This window comes from Eubalaena glacialis, chromosome 15 (genome assembly GCF_028564815.1).
Source record: "Eubalaena glacialis isolate mEubGla1 chromosome 15, mEubGla1.1.hap2.+ XY, whole genome shotgun sequence".
Classification (NCBI taxonomy): Eukaryota; Metazoa; Chordata; class Mammalia; order Artiodactyla; family Balaenidae; genus Eubalaena; species Eubalaena glacialis.
The window spans coordinates 85,040,578-85,056,937 of NC_083730.1; the positions used below are offsets into that span (position 1 = coordinate 85,040,578).

A 16,360-nucleotide genomic window follows, 5' to 3' on the forward strand; every position below is an offset into this window, starting at 1 on the left:
ACCTGGATTGGAGGAGGCTGTTCCTGAACTTTAGCACTGCTTTCTGAAACTGGGCAATACATAACCTGAATGGTTGCAACAGTATCCAAATGGAGTTTGTACTTGTGTGTGACTCAAGAAGTACTACACCAGGTCAGAGTATTTGACCTACAACCATGTCCTTTGAATAAACGCCTATGTCGGTTTGAATAAACGCCTATGTCGGTTTGAATAAACGCTTATGTCAAGTTCAAACTAAATGTCAAATTCATTTTATATAGGTCCCCGTGCCTTTTAGAGAGGCCTTACCTGGGGCTTTAGGTTCAGAATTTTCAGGGAAATGCTTTGGAAAGGTAAGTTGACAGTTTCTTTCTAAAGAAATTTTACTTTTCTGGTCAGTTGAAAAATGGTGTGCCTTGTGGGTTTGCCTTTCAAAATTAGTGTTAACTTTTGGTCTCATTTTAAGAACTGGTTACCTAGATTCTAATTTTTGTCATTAGTAATAAAGTTCAGTGATCTGTCTTGTTTGAGAGTTGTCAAATATTTTAAAAATCTCATAGTTTTCTATCTCTCTGAGGTCTAAAATCATTTGTTTCCTGTTATTAAACAATTCACACAGTTTACAGAATTGCATCATAAATCAAAAGTTTTTTGCAAAAGCTGACCAACTGCAGGAGGCATTGGGCTGATAACACACACTTACTCATTTAAACTTGAGTTGACAAGTGGCACGGATCTTTCAGTTTAAAATTTTAAAGAAAAGATGCTAAATACTTTTGAATGGGATCCCAAACAGGATTTTGGGTGGATGGGGTGGGGGTGAGGGAGCAGAACCTTTTCTTTAAAGAGTGGAAAATACTTCACTCTGTTTTCTGCTAAACATTTATTCAATATCTGACACAAAATATGGTTCAACTTACCAGTGTTTTATACATATACAGTGCTTTAGGTTTTACTCTTTTTTTTTTGGCTGCGTTGGGTCTTTGTTGCTGTGCGCGGGCTTTTCTCTAGTTGCAGCGAGCGGCGGCTACTCTTCGTTGCGGTGTGCGGGCTTCTCATTGCGGTGCCTTCTCTTGTTGTGGAGCATGGGCTCTAGGCATGCGAGCTTATAGTAGTTGTGGCTCTTGGGCTTAGTTGCTCCGCGGCATGTGGAATCTTCCGGGATCAGGGCTCGAACCTGTGTCCCCTGCATTGGCAGGCGGATTCTTAACCACTGCGCCACCAGGGAAGTCCCTAGATTTTACAGTGTATTTTTATGTTTTACGTTATTTAATCTTTTAACTGTGAAATAGTTGCTCTTATTTCTGCTTAACCTGCATCTGTTTCCTCATCTATAAGGCTGACTCATCAGTAAGGTTAGTATCAAAGCTGGGACTTGAACCTAAGTTTTCTCTTGCGCATCTAGTGCTTTTAAATAAATGGTTTTGTTTTGTGCTTATAAAAGTAATACATGTTCACAAAAGCACGGTATAAAATACCTGTAACTCATAACTCAATTATAGTCAGTATGGTTTCCTCTAGCCTTTGTGTATATACAATTGTATGTATACATATTAGTAAATAAGGTTGGGTTAGTGTGTATTCTGCTCTGTAATGTTATTGTTATGTAATGTAGCTTGAGCATACTTCCATAATAAGCATAGCTATCATATTTTACTGCGTATATAGTCCATAAAGTCCTCTATTTTTAGTTATTTAGATTATTTCCAATTTTCTGTTACAAGTAACACTAGAGTGAATATCTCTACATGTAAGTATTTCCTTAGGATAAACTCCTTGAAGAGGAGTTCCTGAGTCAAAGGCTGTGAACTTTTGAAAGGTTTCTGATTTAAATATTAGTGTAGCTCCCTCCAGAAAGGTTATACTAATTTATACCTTTCCATTTGCTATGAAATTACTCTCATCAGTAAGCTTATTGTTGATCTTGAGTCTGTCACATTTAACAATTTATAAGTTTACTAGGTTCTTAAACAGTTGTTTTTGAGGTGAGTAAGTTTGTAGCTGGTGAATAGTTCTAGAACGGATTGAATTGTTGGTATGAATCCCAAGGGCTACAAAATGACTGCAAAAATTTTGCCAGAGACTGCAAAAGTGACTTACTACAAAGAGTGCTTTCTGTTGAGGGACCGAGTACTATTTTGACTCAAGCCAGTTCCAACACATTTTTGCACTGATTTTTCTTTTACTCATTTCTTTTTACTCATTCCCTCATGAAGAGGGAACTTCTTTCTTTTTGTACTACTGTGACTGTACATTTTGATCTTTCAAGGATGCCATCTCCAGTAGGTTTTTTGACTTATCAAAATTTGTGCTGTCATTTGAGGTAGATGCAAAAGGTTAGCTGTGCTGAATGAAGCCAACAAAACGTGCTTCTGTTTTCACATCAATGTTTGGATAGCAGTTTTGAATAAGAAAATAGATTTGAGCTATTTACATTAGAGCTGGAAAACTGTTCCTGGCCTCTAGTTTGAATACTAATTGGTAATATGGTCATCAGTGTTTCTATGAAATGAGAAAGTCTAAACAGAGGTGTCATTTATGCATGTATTGTTTTTAAAAATTCACTTCTCTTGGTTCTTGAGCTGCAACGTTGATCTTATTTTCTTGTTCATGTACCCTGAATTCACTGAACAATCAATGGTCTTTGGTGTGTTTTGTGAATACATTCTATACATACATATTAAATAATTTACAGATCGTCTGAATTCAGTGAAGCCAATTAATCTATAACTATCTTTTATTCTTTCATCAGAATTTCAAATTGAAAAATGGTTGGCCTACCTTTTTGTCAGTGTCCTAAAGGAGAAAAAAACTTTTCCAATATTCTAGTCTGGTGGTTAAAACTGAAGTAAAAGGACATGGGGCAGTGTTTTTACCCTCTGGATCATTATCAAAACTTCTCTGAAAACATACATGAGGTGGTGTACTAAGGGGAAAGGATAAATTGAGAAGCCTGAAATGGAGCCTTTGTTTCAAAACTAGTTCATGCAGTAAATGTAATATTGTATATGAAAAGTAAAATATAGCTGTATCTGTTAGCTTTTATTTTATAAAGAGTTTCTAAAACAGGCTCCCTTTTCTTGCAATGTGACTTAGAATCCCAGAATCTTAGAGCTTAGAAAAAGGAACTCTCGAGAGAATTTGTCCTCCTGCCCTTTCTTTCACAGATGAGAAAACTAAAGTTTAGAGAAGTTATTTGGCCAGTGTCCTACAGCCAGTTAGTGGCAAAGAAAGCTGGGAGCTGTGTCATCTCCAAGACTCCTTTTCAAGGCTCTTTCCATCCAGCCTTATTTTAACAGTCTGTGAGAAGAGGGCACAACACCTTGTGCAACTCTAGGATGAGATAATGGTTCATTCTCTCTCTCTCTCTTTCTTTTTTTAATTTTTATTGGGGTATAGTTGATTTACAATGTTATGTTAGTTTCAGGTATACAGCAAAGTGAATCAGTTATACCTATATCCACTATTTGTTTAGATTCCTTTCCCCTATAGGCCATTACAGAGTATTGAGTAGAGTTCCCTGTGCTATGCAGTAGGTTCTTACTAGTTATCTATTTTATGTATAGTAGTGTATATATGTCAATCCCAATCTCCCAATTTATCCCACCCCCCCCCCCGCCTTTATCCCCGGTGGGTTCATTCTCTTTTTGTAGTTCTCAGATGAAAGTTGGTTTATCAGAATGTTGGTATTCTAACTTATCAGTACAGTCAACTGAATTCATTGTTTACTGGTTGTTTCCTGTTAGTCCTTGACAGGTGCTGGGGAAAAGACCACGAACAAAATAGACTTTAGCCTTGAAGTTTCACAGTCTGGGGGAGAAGGTACACATATGCACAGGAACAGAAACGTTAGATGTTGTGGAAGCATGGAGTCAGGCCCCGAGAGATGGGTTTTTCAATAAACTGAGGCAAGTGAGGAGAAGATTGGCAAGGCTCTCCAGATTGAGGGATCAGCAAATGCACAGAAGAAGACTTCCCAAACTACAGCTATTTTGTAGCTAGAGAGTAGTTTGGGCTGGCAGGGTGGGGATGGGAGGATGGTTGAGAATTGATGTTAGAAAACAGGTTAAGACCAAATTGTCAAAGGTCACAGTTGCCATATTGGGTGTTGTTTCATTTTTTGTTTTTGGTAGAAGCTATAGGAGATGTTTTCGCTTTTGTTGTTTTGGGTTTAGTTTGGTTTTTTCTGAAGAAGCACATTTAGATGGTACAAAATTGAAAAGGTATTCAAAATTCAAAAGGGTGCATAAAGTCTCCCTCTCACCCATGTCTCCTAGCTGCAAAAGTTCCTCTCCCAAAAGAAACCAATGTTATCAGTTTCTTGTATATTCTTCTAGAGAATGTTCTTAGAAATACAAGTAAATAAGTGTATATACATGGAAGGTATTTGACTAGAAGTGTAATATGGACATAGCAATCTTGTTTAAAAAAAAAGATAAAAACGGTGTAATGGGAGAACAGGAGGCAAAAGATCAATTAGGAGGCTACTGAAATAGTCTGAGCTAGAATGGTCTTTAAGGGTACTGGAAAGTAATTGGGCTTCAGGCACATTGCAGACAAAGAATCAACAGGACTTAGTGATAACTGGACGAAGAGGGTGAAGGAGAAAGAGAAATTGGAGTTGATTTTGAGGTTTTGCTTCTGGAAAGTTCTTTAAGGTTTCTAGCCTGGAAGTGTGGGGTGGTTTGGGCTGCCATTAATCAGGTTAGGAAATGCAAGAGAAGAATCAAAACTTTGGGAATTGAAAACAGGGGATTGCTTGGTAGCAGAGGCATTTCAGAGGTAGAATCATCTGGTTCGTGGCATGCTTGGATCCAGCTGGTCTTTGTTGAGTCCTTAGTGCTCTCACAGTGAGTCTCGTTAGAATCACCTGTATAGCTTGGATTTTTATGCTTTGTTACAAGGCCCAGGCCTACCCTGGGCATACTGGCTCGGGAAGTAGGGCTTGGGTTCCACAGGTAATCTCAATGTGCAGCAAGAATTGAGAACTGTTGTGCCAGGAACCGGGCTAGCACTCCAGAATGAAAGACGTTACCAGTATGAAAAAGACTCAGGCCTGAAGGGGGTCACATTACGGAGTGGGAGAAAGGAGACAGGAAAGTCATGATACAGGTGCTGCTGTTATTGTAGTGACCTAGGGAGAGGGTTAGGCCCACTAACATTTATGTGTTCATTGTCGTTATAAGATTTCCCATTTAAAATGAGAAATTTCTAAGTCTGAACCCTGGCACATAGTAGGCAGCAGGCACTTAAGAGGTATTTGTTAAATAAGGTTACTTCAGAGTCACTTCTGGAAAACGAAAACTTATTTTTTCAAGGTGCAGATGAATCTTTTTTTCTTCATGTATTTTTTTGGAGACAAATACAGATTTGTTCCTTAGTGCTTGAAAATGTTGCTGTTTAAATGTTTAATGGAATATTGAATGGTGGTGGATGTGTGACCAGAAAAGCTGAATGGGCCACTCATATTTTAAACATTATATATGAGTGGGAATTGTCTTTTGATTGTGACCATAGACCAGTGTTTGAAGAGCTTGCAGCCGACACTGATCAAAGACTTTTTTTCTGATTGCTACAGGGCAGACCGGTCTATATACTGTTATTTGGCCTTTTTTTTTTTAAATTTATCTTTGGCTGCGTTGGGTCTTCGTTGCTGCCTGCGGGCTTTCTCTAGTTGCGGCGAGCAGAGGCTACTCTTCATTGCGGTGCAGGGGCTTATTGTGGTGGCTTCTCTTGTTGCGGAGCATGGACTCTAGGCACACAGGCTTCAGTAGTTGTGGCACGTGGGCTCAATAGTTGTGGCACACAGGCTTAGTTGCTCCACGGCATGTGGGATCTTCCCGGACCAGGGCTCTAACCTGTGTCCCCTGCATTGGCAGGTGGATTCTTAACCACTGTGCCACCAGGGAAGCCCTGGCCTTAAGAGAGACATAACTCTCATTTATTGCATGTTGGCCGTGAGCTGAGCACTGTGACGAGGCACTCTTTAACACCATTATCCGTGTTCCTCACACCAGCACTGTGATGTTCATGATTTTATTCCCACTTACAGGTGAACATAATGAGGCTCAGAGAGCTACCCAAGACACCCTTAGTACACCTCATCCTAATCCTGGAGCTGGAATTTGAACCCAGATCTGACTCCAAAGCCTTGCCCAGTGTGTGTACATTGCCTTTTAAGTCAGAAATGATCATTTAAAACTTACTTTTACTGGGTCTTTGCTGGGTCTGAGTACTATTTAGTTATAACTATTCCTAGGCTAATAATTGAGCAAAGCCCCTTAATTAAAGCAAATAAAGGCCTTAGCGAGCCTGTTGAACTAGTCAGTAGGCCACAGGAACTTTGGTGGCCTCAGGCCAGCCCTTTGCTTCTGGGGGACCTCCTAAATACCTTAACTCCTACAGTGCATTGTTTCGCTAATTGCTGGTGAGAGGTTTGTGGCAGGGGTGTGATAGGCATTTACCTAGAGGTGAGGTTTCTCTGCTCTTAGAGCTGTAACTTCCGCCTTTATTACTTATACTTTATCCATATTAGTCAAAATCACAGGGAACTGCCCAAAATGCCTCTCTCCTCAGCCTCCTCCTCCCCCACAACTCAGTATTTTCATCCTTCCAGGCTCAAATCAGACACTTCTCCATGAATGCTTTTCTAATTCCTTTAGCTAGATGTAATCTGATCTTCCTTGCTTTTGGCTTTAGTGGTACATGTTTATTTTGTTTTATTATAGCCATTTATCTTAAGCTGCTCCAATTCCCCGCCTCCCCCATCACTACCACTTGATTTTAAGTTCCTCTGGGTGGGAAATCTTTTATTATATGTAAATCCCTTTGGCTCCCTTTCACCACAATGTCTTGCATATAGGAGATGTTCAATAAAATGTGTTGACTAACTTTAATATTGAATGTAAGTGTAAAATGCAATTCTTAACTGAATTCATATAGTTTATCATCTCTCCCATAAAGGCAACATGTACTCATTACTGGAAAAATGGGGAAGTGTGGAAAATAAAAAGAAGAAAAGGACTTCCCTGGTGGCGCAGTGGTTAAGAATACGCCTGCCAACGCAGGGGACCCGGGTTCGAGACCTGGTCCGGGAAGATCCCACATGCCGCGGAGCAACTAAGCCCGTGGGCCGCAACTACTGAGCCTGCGTGCCACAACTACTGAAGCCGGCGCGCCTAGAGCCCATGCTCCGCAACAAGAGAAGCCACCGCAATGAGAAGCCCGCGCACCACAACGAAGAGTAGCTCCCGCTTGCCGCATCTAGAGAAAGCCGGCGCACAGCAACAAAGACCCAACGCAGCCAAATAAATAAATAAATCTTAAAAAAAAAAAAAAGAAAAAAATTACTTGTTCTACCCCCTCAAAGGTCATTACTTAGTTGAACAATATATAGGGAAAATATAATTAATTTTCAGAAATTAAGGGCCAGTTCTTGGCAAGCTTTTTTATTTTTTAAATTTATTTATTTTTGGCTGTGTTGGGTCTTCGTTATGCTGCACGCAGGCTTTCTCTAGTTGCGGTGAGCAGGGGCTACTCTTCGTTGCGGTGCGCCGGCTTCTCATTGCGGTGGCTTCTCATTGTGGAGCACAGGCTCTAGGCACGCAGGCTCAGTAGCTGTGGCTCACAGGCTCTAGAGCACAGGCTCAGTAGTTGTGGCGCGCAGGCTTAGTTGCTCCACGGCATGTGGGATCTTCCCGGACCAGGGATCGAACCCATGTCCCCTGCATTGGCAGGCGGATTCTCAACCACTGCGCCACCAGGGAAGACCTTAACTTGGCAGGCTTATTCAAAAGAATTATGTTCTCACTTTTTTTAAAAAAGCATTTGTGGCAGGGTTGCATGTGACTCGACCTCTCCCAGAGGGTGGTATTTTAGTAAAAAGCAGCTCTTATATTTATAGAGGGGTGGAGAAAGCAGGGGGTAAAATAGTATCCTCTTTGGGGTTAGGTCAGGGTATATGGCTTAATTGTTATAAATATTAGGTTAACCTTTAAGACCGGAATTCTAGATCTAATCTTATAAATAGAAGGAAAAATTTTCTCTTAGCCTACAGGGCCAGTACAAGTAGACACACATCAGATAGCTGGACTTTAATTGCTGTTACTTTCTTACTTAAATGTTAAATTATTAGGCACTGTGTAACATTTTCTAATATCTAGAAACTAACAGAAGCATCAGCTTTAATAGAAGGCCTTAATTCTGTAACACACTAAGGTCCCTGTCTCTATTGTTCATATCTTAAAATAAGTGTGAGCCCCCCAGATGATTTGTCTGTTGCTTCCTCCTGTCTAGAAAGCATTGCTGACAGCATTTAGCATTTGAGGAAGATACTGTTGCAGCTCAGAAAGGAGTGAAGTGACCTTTATCTGTGACTTAACCTTCAACTTTATAAGATACCCAAGGTCCTCAGCCACAGTTAAGTCAAAACACATCATTCCACATTAAATATTTGGTATTTAAACAGAAGAGCTAGAGGAAGACCATTTTTCTTTTAAAAAGATTGACTTTGAGTTTCTTGGCCTTCACACTATCATTTCCTAATCGTCTTCTACTACCCAGAGTAGTCTGGAGATTACCGTGTCTAATTAATGAAGTATTCTGGACAGTGGGTTTAAATGTGTATATGTATATGTGTGCATTTTAATTTGATTAATTATTAAGTAGTTTCAGGTTTACTAAGCTAGAAAGGAATAGTTATTTTGTTTAGAATTCTAAAACATAAAATAGAATATTTATTCCTGCTTTGAGTCCATATTTGAGTTTTGTTGACTGTCCTGGACAGTACTATTTCTTGAGCAGGATTTGAGTTTTGCTTATGTGTCCCTTTTTATACATTTTGTCATAGGGTTGAACCTTTCTTCCTTCCATCCTTTCAGCTTTATTGCCTCAGCTTTGAGTTAGCTGTTCTGCTTAGAGATCTTGAGTTCTTTTTTTTTATAAGTTTATTTACTTTATTTATTTATTTTTGGCTGCATTGTGTCTTTGTTGCTGTGCACGGGCTTTCTCTAGTTGCGGCGAGTGGGGACTACTCTTCATTGCGGTGGGTGTGCTTCTCATTGCGGTGGCTTCTCTTGTTGCGGAGCACGAGCTCTAGGCACGTGGGCTTCAGTAGTTGTGGCTCGCGGGCTCTAGAGCGCATTCTCAGCAGTTGTGGCGCATGGGCTTTGTTGCTCCGCGGCATGTGGGATCTTCCCGGACCAGGGCTTGAACCCGTGTCCCCCGCATCGGCAGGCGGATTCCCAACCACTGCACCACCAGGGAAGCCCAAGATCTTGAGTTCTTGACGTAGACTTGGTATCTGGAGAATTAGAAAATGCAAGTTTCATTGTGACTAATGCATAGTGGTTATTTTGGGGAAACTTCTTGCAAAGGGAATATATCACTTGTTAAAGCAGGAAGAACGTGATAATCTATATAATTTCACCTCTAGAGAACTGAAAGGAGTGTTAGTCAAAGCAAATTGTACTTTTCTGAATAAATCAACTTTTGAATACATTTTTCCAGTAATCCTTCTTTTTGTTCCCTTTGGGATAATTGTTTGCAGAAGCATTTCACAGTCCTGAATCACAGGGGAGTGTTTTTAATGCCCAAATAGTTGAGGCTTCAGAATTGTTGATACAAGTGTGATCTGTTCCATTTGATAGAAATTGAGTTTATCCTCTGATCTCATTTTTCTCTAGTTATAATGCTTCATGTTGTGATGCCCCTAGACAAATAAGGTTGGCTTTGAGACCACTAGACTATAGTATTTGAAGAAGAGCCTTGGCATCTGAAAAGAAGCCGGCTGTAGCACTGCAATAGATACTGCCTAACCAGTTCCTCATCAAATGAGTGCTCGCTGCAGAAAGTGTAAAACCAGATATCCTTATCCCTTGAGTACAGAGGGTCTCCTGCTGCTTTTATTATTCAACTCTTGTGATCCAGCCAGATTCTTACTCAATTTCTCCTCTGGAGTTTCAGTTCACTATCAGGTACCCATCCTAGTAGATAGGAGATGTGTTTCACTGATGGAAAAACAATCCCTGTAGAACCGTCTTACTTCATTAGAGAGAGTATGAGGCTCAATGTAAAATGCCTCGAGATCATCAAAGATACAAGGAATAAAGCTCTATTACCTTTGGGTACTACTTAGTATTTGAAATTCTGCCAGAGCTATTGGATAAAATCAAATTACCTATTTTTCTTCACTGATGCTTATATTAAAATTGAAACTTAGTATTTATTTTTTGGGTATCACTTTCTTCTGGAAAATGTAACTAATTGCATGTCAATCTGAAGATGAGTGTAGTAAGAAGAGTTTAAGAAGAACGGCAGCCTCATGCTGATGGCTGATAATGGATAATGATGGAGAGACTCAGGCTGATGATCGCTTAGTTCAAAATCTTTTTCAAGGTGAGCCTTTGCCAGCTACACAGTTAGGTGGCCGAATGCAGTTGGAAGGAGGATTTTTAAGCTTCCACAATTTCAGCTTACTTACCAAATCTTTTTTCCTTGAATTTTCTGCTTAGAATAAAGCTATTAAGTAAAATTCTGCGTTAATAACAAGCTAAGTGATTTTTTTTCAAGTACAGCAAAGTTTTGTTTTTATATGATTATAACTAAGGCAAAGACAAAAATGTATTAATTAGAAAAATGAAAATTGTTACTTTAAGAATTTTCTTCCTATAAAAAGATATATTTAAATGATGGGAGATAACACCAGAATTACGCTTTCTCCTTCTCTCTTAACTCTTTACTTTAGAAAAGCAATCTACAGAGAACTTAGCAAAATATTTAATAAAAATCATAAATATAAATATTTTCTAGTTGGCTATTTCCCACTTCATAAAACTTGACATTTTCAGTTGTAAATGGTACAACTAAAGGAATTTTCTGTGCCCTATAGTCTCTTCTCAGCTTTTTGCTCAGCTATTTCAGATATGTAACCATTATCTTAATCTAATAATGGTTTTAATTGGATTTTAGGTCAAAGGAAACACTTAAGCTAGACGTGGGCTGACAGAATGTTATTAATGGAGACATAAGATGATTACAGTGAGTTAAATGAAATAGTTTCTATATTGGTGCAAACTCTTTAACTTGGCATTCAAAGCCTTTCCAGTTCAGTCCACCTTTTCAACTTCACCTCTCTTCTCCGCTAAAGAAATGATATCATTCTGACAAATTGGATTACTTGGCTGTTTCCTAAACTTAATCAGTTATATCTGTGTTTGTAATTTGATGCCTAGAGTAAGATGCAAATCGCAGGTGAGCTATGTGGCCAGGAATTCTCATTCCTAAGATAAGATCCCCCTTAAGTCCTTAAACTTTTTACTCTATACTCTCTTGAGCATCCAGTCCATCCTGTGGTGTCAGTACTGGACCTTTGTCAGAGAACTTGCCCTGATTGCCTTCCCCAGTGCAGACTCTTAGTTCCTTACTTCATACAGAACATTTCCACAAAAATGCCCTACCGGTGTCTGAAACTCAGCATACCTGAGACAGAAGTCAGTATCTTCTGAAGGCATTTTCACCCCCTCCTAACTGGGGAATCATCTAATCAATATTCATTCCTGAAATCCAGAAACCTATTGATATAAAATGTATTGATGGAGAGCCATCTTGTCTTTAGGTCCTTTGTATTTCCAGTGGTTGTCTATTCTACTTTTCTCATTACCTCTAACCTAAAATCTTGCAGCTGATGCCTGACCTCTTACCTCTCTGAACCCGTTCTGTCCACTGCTGTCAGGATTATTTTTCTAAAATATAGATTGGATTATATCACTTCTACCCAGAAACCTTGTGACTTTTTATTGTCTAGAGCAGTGCTCTTCAGTAGAAATATACTGTAAACTATATATGTAATCTTAAATTTTCTAGTAGCCACATTTAAAAAAGTGAAATGAAACAGATGATGTTCATTTCAATTAATATATTTATTTAACCCAGTATATCTAAAATGTATGTTCAACATGAAACTAAGACATTTTACAATCTCGGGGGTACTACGTTTTTGGAATCCTGAGTGTGTTTTACATTTAACAGCACATCTCAATCCATGCTAGCCACATTTCAAACTGAATAGCCACATGTGGCTAGTGGCTCCTGCATTGGACAGCACAGGTCTATAGCATAAAGCTTAAAGTTCTTGGACTGCAATTTGGGGCACCCCACAGCTTCAGCCCCTGCCCTGCATATTTCAACTTCTCCCCACTCACCCAAGCCCCACCCACACCTAATTTGCCTTCTTTTCCTTTAATTACTCTTCCCTGCCTGAGGAAATCTGACTTACCTTCCAGGGTCAGATCTGAATGCCACTTCCTAGTGAAAGCTTGCTCCATTCTCGAAGTGCCCCGTAAGCATTAACCACCTGCTCTTGACTCTTCTGTAGCAGCATTTGTGAGAGCCGTTTGTCTAGATCCCATGAGTGAGTAGTCTAGCTGCCCACTAGAAGGTGAGCTTCCCGGAGGCAGGATATGTCTCCCTCAGCCTCTGTTGCCTAGTATTCACTGTAGCCTCCATTTGCTCTTAGGGATATTCTTATCCTTTGTTGTTTGATATCTTCAAGATCTGAAGCAATCTCTCCTTTAACAGTTGTTTTCTTTACCTCTGAATGAAATTTCCCTTTATATCTGGATCAGTTCCACTGTTTAAAAGGTGTTCTCTCTGTGGATTGAAGCTTTTGCTTATGCAAGAGAGGAAATATTCATTTTCTTATAGAAATAACTGCCTAATATGAATTAAACTAGGTTTCAAATGTAGGTTATTCTGGTTTTAGCCTGTTCTAATCCCAAATATAACTCTTCCTGTTATATAACTTGTTCTTTGTAAGTAAATTATGTATGTATACTAAGACTTTTTTCACACAGCTTTATTGAAAAGTTTATATGCTTTTTGAGTCTCTTTTTCCCCCTAAAGAGACTTGGCCAATGGAGTTTTGCCTGTGTTCTTTTTCCCATATAAAAGCAAACAGGTGCCTGAAAGGTTACCTCTATTCTGGGAGAAATCTGATTAATGTTGAAGGGCTGTGCCAAGTCAGACTCTGTAACCTGCTGACAGATTATTTAGTGAGTGCCAGGATCAACTCTCAACATTATCTCAGGTTTTAATGGTTTTCTTATGAAGGGCATTTGTAGATGAAACCAGTTTGTATTTAAAGTTAATTGTGGCTCTTAGATCAGAAACTGGTTAAGAAATTCTTTCCTCAAGCAAACAGTAGTTTGAGAAGAATGAATGATTCATCAGATGGAGTTGCAAGGACTATAATTGCATTCTGTGTTTTAACACAAATTGTTGCATTTAAATCATGGTAAAATCTTATCCCTGGTGACGTAAGAATTCCTCAAAAGAAGTTCCTATTAAACTACCTTAAATTTTGTAAGAATTTCTAGATATCCTTACAACTGCTTGAAAAGCACCAAAAAATGATACTTCTTCCTGGGAGGGTAGACCTCAGTCATCCCTGATGCTTCTCTTTCCCCCACCCTCACTGTACCCCATTCAGTGTACCTGTGAGTCCTTTTGTTTCACTGGATCCCAAATCCCTGCACTCTAACTGCACTGCCACCATTTCACAACTGAGCTACTGAGACAGTCTCCTGATTCATTCCCTTTTCTGCTTTTCTCTCCACACAGCAGGCAGAAGGATCTTTTTTCTTATCATTATTACTATTTAAATTTTATATAATGGAAAATTCCAAATATACATCAAGGTAGAGGGATGACTGTACCTCTCATTATTCAACTTCAGTTATCCATTCATGGCCAGTCTTGTTTCATCTACTCTTTTGTCACCCCCCCCCCAATATTTTGAAACAAATCGCAGACATCATATCATCTAACCAACTAGTTTGGAATTGCCCTAAAGTGAAATTTTGCCTTGGGACTTCCCTGGCGGTCCAGTGGTTAAGACTCCGAGCTTCCACTGCAGGGGGCATGGGTTCAGTCCCTGGTCTGGGAACTAAGATCCCACATGCCGTGCAGAGTGGCCAAAAAAAAAAAAAAAAGTGAAATTTTGCCTGTTGGTTGGTCACAAAAGGTGAGGAAGGTTGCTTCTCCAATAGTGGTAAGTTATTTGTCAACCTCTTTACTGTCTTCCAATTCTGTTTCTTCTTATTTTTTCAGGATGTGTTCCATTTCTGCATGATAAGTGCCATCACCAGAAAAATAGTTTAATGTGTTCATTTCATGTTAAGCCAGTTTTTCAGGGATACATATATAAGCACTTTCCTACTTTTGCACCAAATATGCTCTTTGAAGTGTGTGTGAAAGTTGAATGTACAAAAAATGTAAATATAGGTCAATTATACTTAAAAACAAACTCATAGAAAAAGAAATCAGGTTTGTGGTTACCAGAGGCAGGAATAAGGGAGGGGGAATTGGATGAAGGCAGTCAAAAGGAACAACTTCCAGTTATAAGATAAATAAGTACTAGGAATGTAATGTACAACATGATAAATGTAATTAACACTGCTGTGTGTTATATATGAAAGTTGTTGAGAGCAAATCCTGAGTTCTCATCACAAGGAAAAAATTTTTTTCTATTTCTTTAATTTTGTGTCTACATGAGATGATAGATGTTCACTAAACTTACTGTGGTATCACTTCATGATGTATGTAAGTCAAATCATTATGCTGTACACCTTAAACTTTTATAGTGCTGTAGGTCAATTATATCTCAATAAAACTGGAAGAAAAAAATGTAAATGTGTATGTGGGGAGGATGTTTCATGCTCAGATAGCCTTAAAAATTATAAATTCCCTAATTAATATTTTTATTATAAAATCAATACATGCTCATTATAAAAATAAAATTTTAATAATACAGAACAGTATGAAGTAAAAAGCTTAACTCTCCCATTTGTTCACGGATCTTTTATTTTGAAAACAACTATATTTCTTATAGGTCATTCCAGAAAGCTTCATTTGTGGTCACTTAAAATTTTAATAATGTATATATCTGACATTTTAGTTTGAATTTTAGTTTAGTTTGAATTTCAAATAAACAACCTCACAGTTTTTGAATTTAGTAGACTGTTGAATTTAGAAATTGATTTCAATGTTGAACAACTAGCTTGGTGTTGCAAGGGATTGAATAGGAGACGGTATGGTGTTGACTTTGATGTCTAATTTTTCTTGAGCACTAGTTTCCTCTCGATAAAGGAGTCTTAGGCAGACTGTGAACTCATCAACAGCTCTTTGGACCCGGGAAAAATCTCTATACCAGTGCTGTTTAATAGAAATATAATGTGAGTCACACATGTCATTTTAAATTTCCTAATATTCACATTAATTAAAAATAAAAAGAAACAGGTCACATTAATTTTAATAATGTATTCTCTTTAGCACATTATATCCAAAATATTAGTTCAACATGTAATTAATATAAAAATTAATGAGCTATTTTACCTTTTTTTCATACTAACAAGTTTTCAAAAATCCAGTGTGTGTTTTACACTTAGAGCACTTCTCAGTTTGCATCAGCCCCATTTCTAGTGCTCGCTAGCCACGTGTGGTAGTGGCTGTTATACTGGGCAGTGCGGCCCTGTACAGGATAGAGGTTGTCTCAGAGGGAGGAGGAAAGGGGGTGGGATGTATTCTTAATTTTGTTCTCTCTTGCACAGTTATTGACCAATATTTGAAGTTAGAAGTTTGCTGCTTTTGGTATTCTTAATGATGGACAGCTCTGGCTCAGTTGTATTCTCACTAGCATCAGCACTTTTTAAAAAAAATCCATTTTCGTTCCTATAAAATACAACAAAGATTAATAACACAAATACTTCTGTACAAAGATGAAAATCCTGCTGAAATCGAACTCTTGGCTGGGAGGCAATGCCACCCTGTGGTAGCTCACGTGTTTATTCATCAACATATGAAAGATCAGATTCTAAGTAGAGAATGTGGCTTAGGAGTATTAGTGTGTAATACATTAAACTTGAGCACTTTTTATTCTGAATTTCAGGGTAAATAGATGTACTAGCATGTAGTAAAATTAGTATTAGGAAAACAGGGGTAAGAATTCCTGAGACGTTGGTAAGAATATCCTTTGAATGTAAATTTCTTTTTTAGGGGTCGCAGATGGTGTAGGAGGATGGAGAGACTATGGAGTTGATCCGTCTCAGTTCTCAGGGACTTTAATGCGGACATGTGAACGGTTAGTAAAAGAAGGACGGTTCGTCCCGAGTAATCCCATTGGAATCCTCACCACAAGCTACTGTGAGTTGCTGCAAAATAAAGTACCTTTGCTTGGTAAGTAGATATCCTATGCATTTTCCTCTCTAAAGAAGCCCAGGAGATGGTTAACAACAAAACCAAGAAAATCACTTACCAGCCCAGCTCTTTTTCTGAGGCTCTTCCTATTAAGCAATTTGATGGAGAAGCTGTGGGCAACACCAGAATA

General features: G+C 38.7%; 1 protein-coding gene across 1 annotated transcript in view; it reads left to right on the top strand.

Moving 5' to 3' along the window:
• The window catches only part of PPTC7 (protein phosphatase targeting COQ7), a 36,456-nt gene that overhangs the window by 6,904 nt on the left and 13,192 nt on the right, over positions 1–16,360 (top strand). Inside the window, exon 2 of the mRNA XM_061169810.1 lies at positions 16,030–16,209. Within this exon, the coding sequence (XP_061025793.1) occupies positions 16,030–16,209 (180 nt within the window). The remainder of the gene's footprint in view (positions 1–16,029; positions 16,210–16,360) is intronic.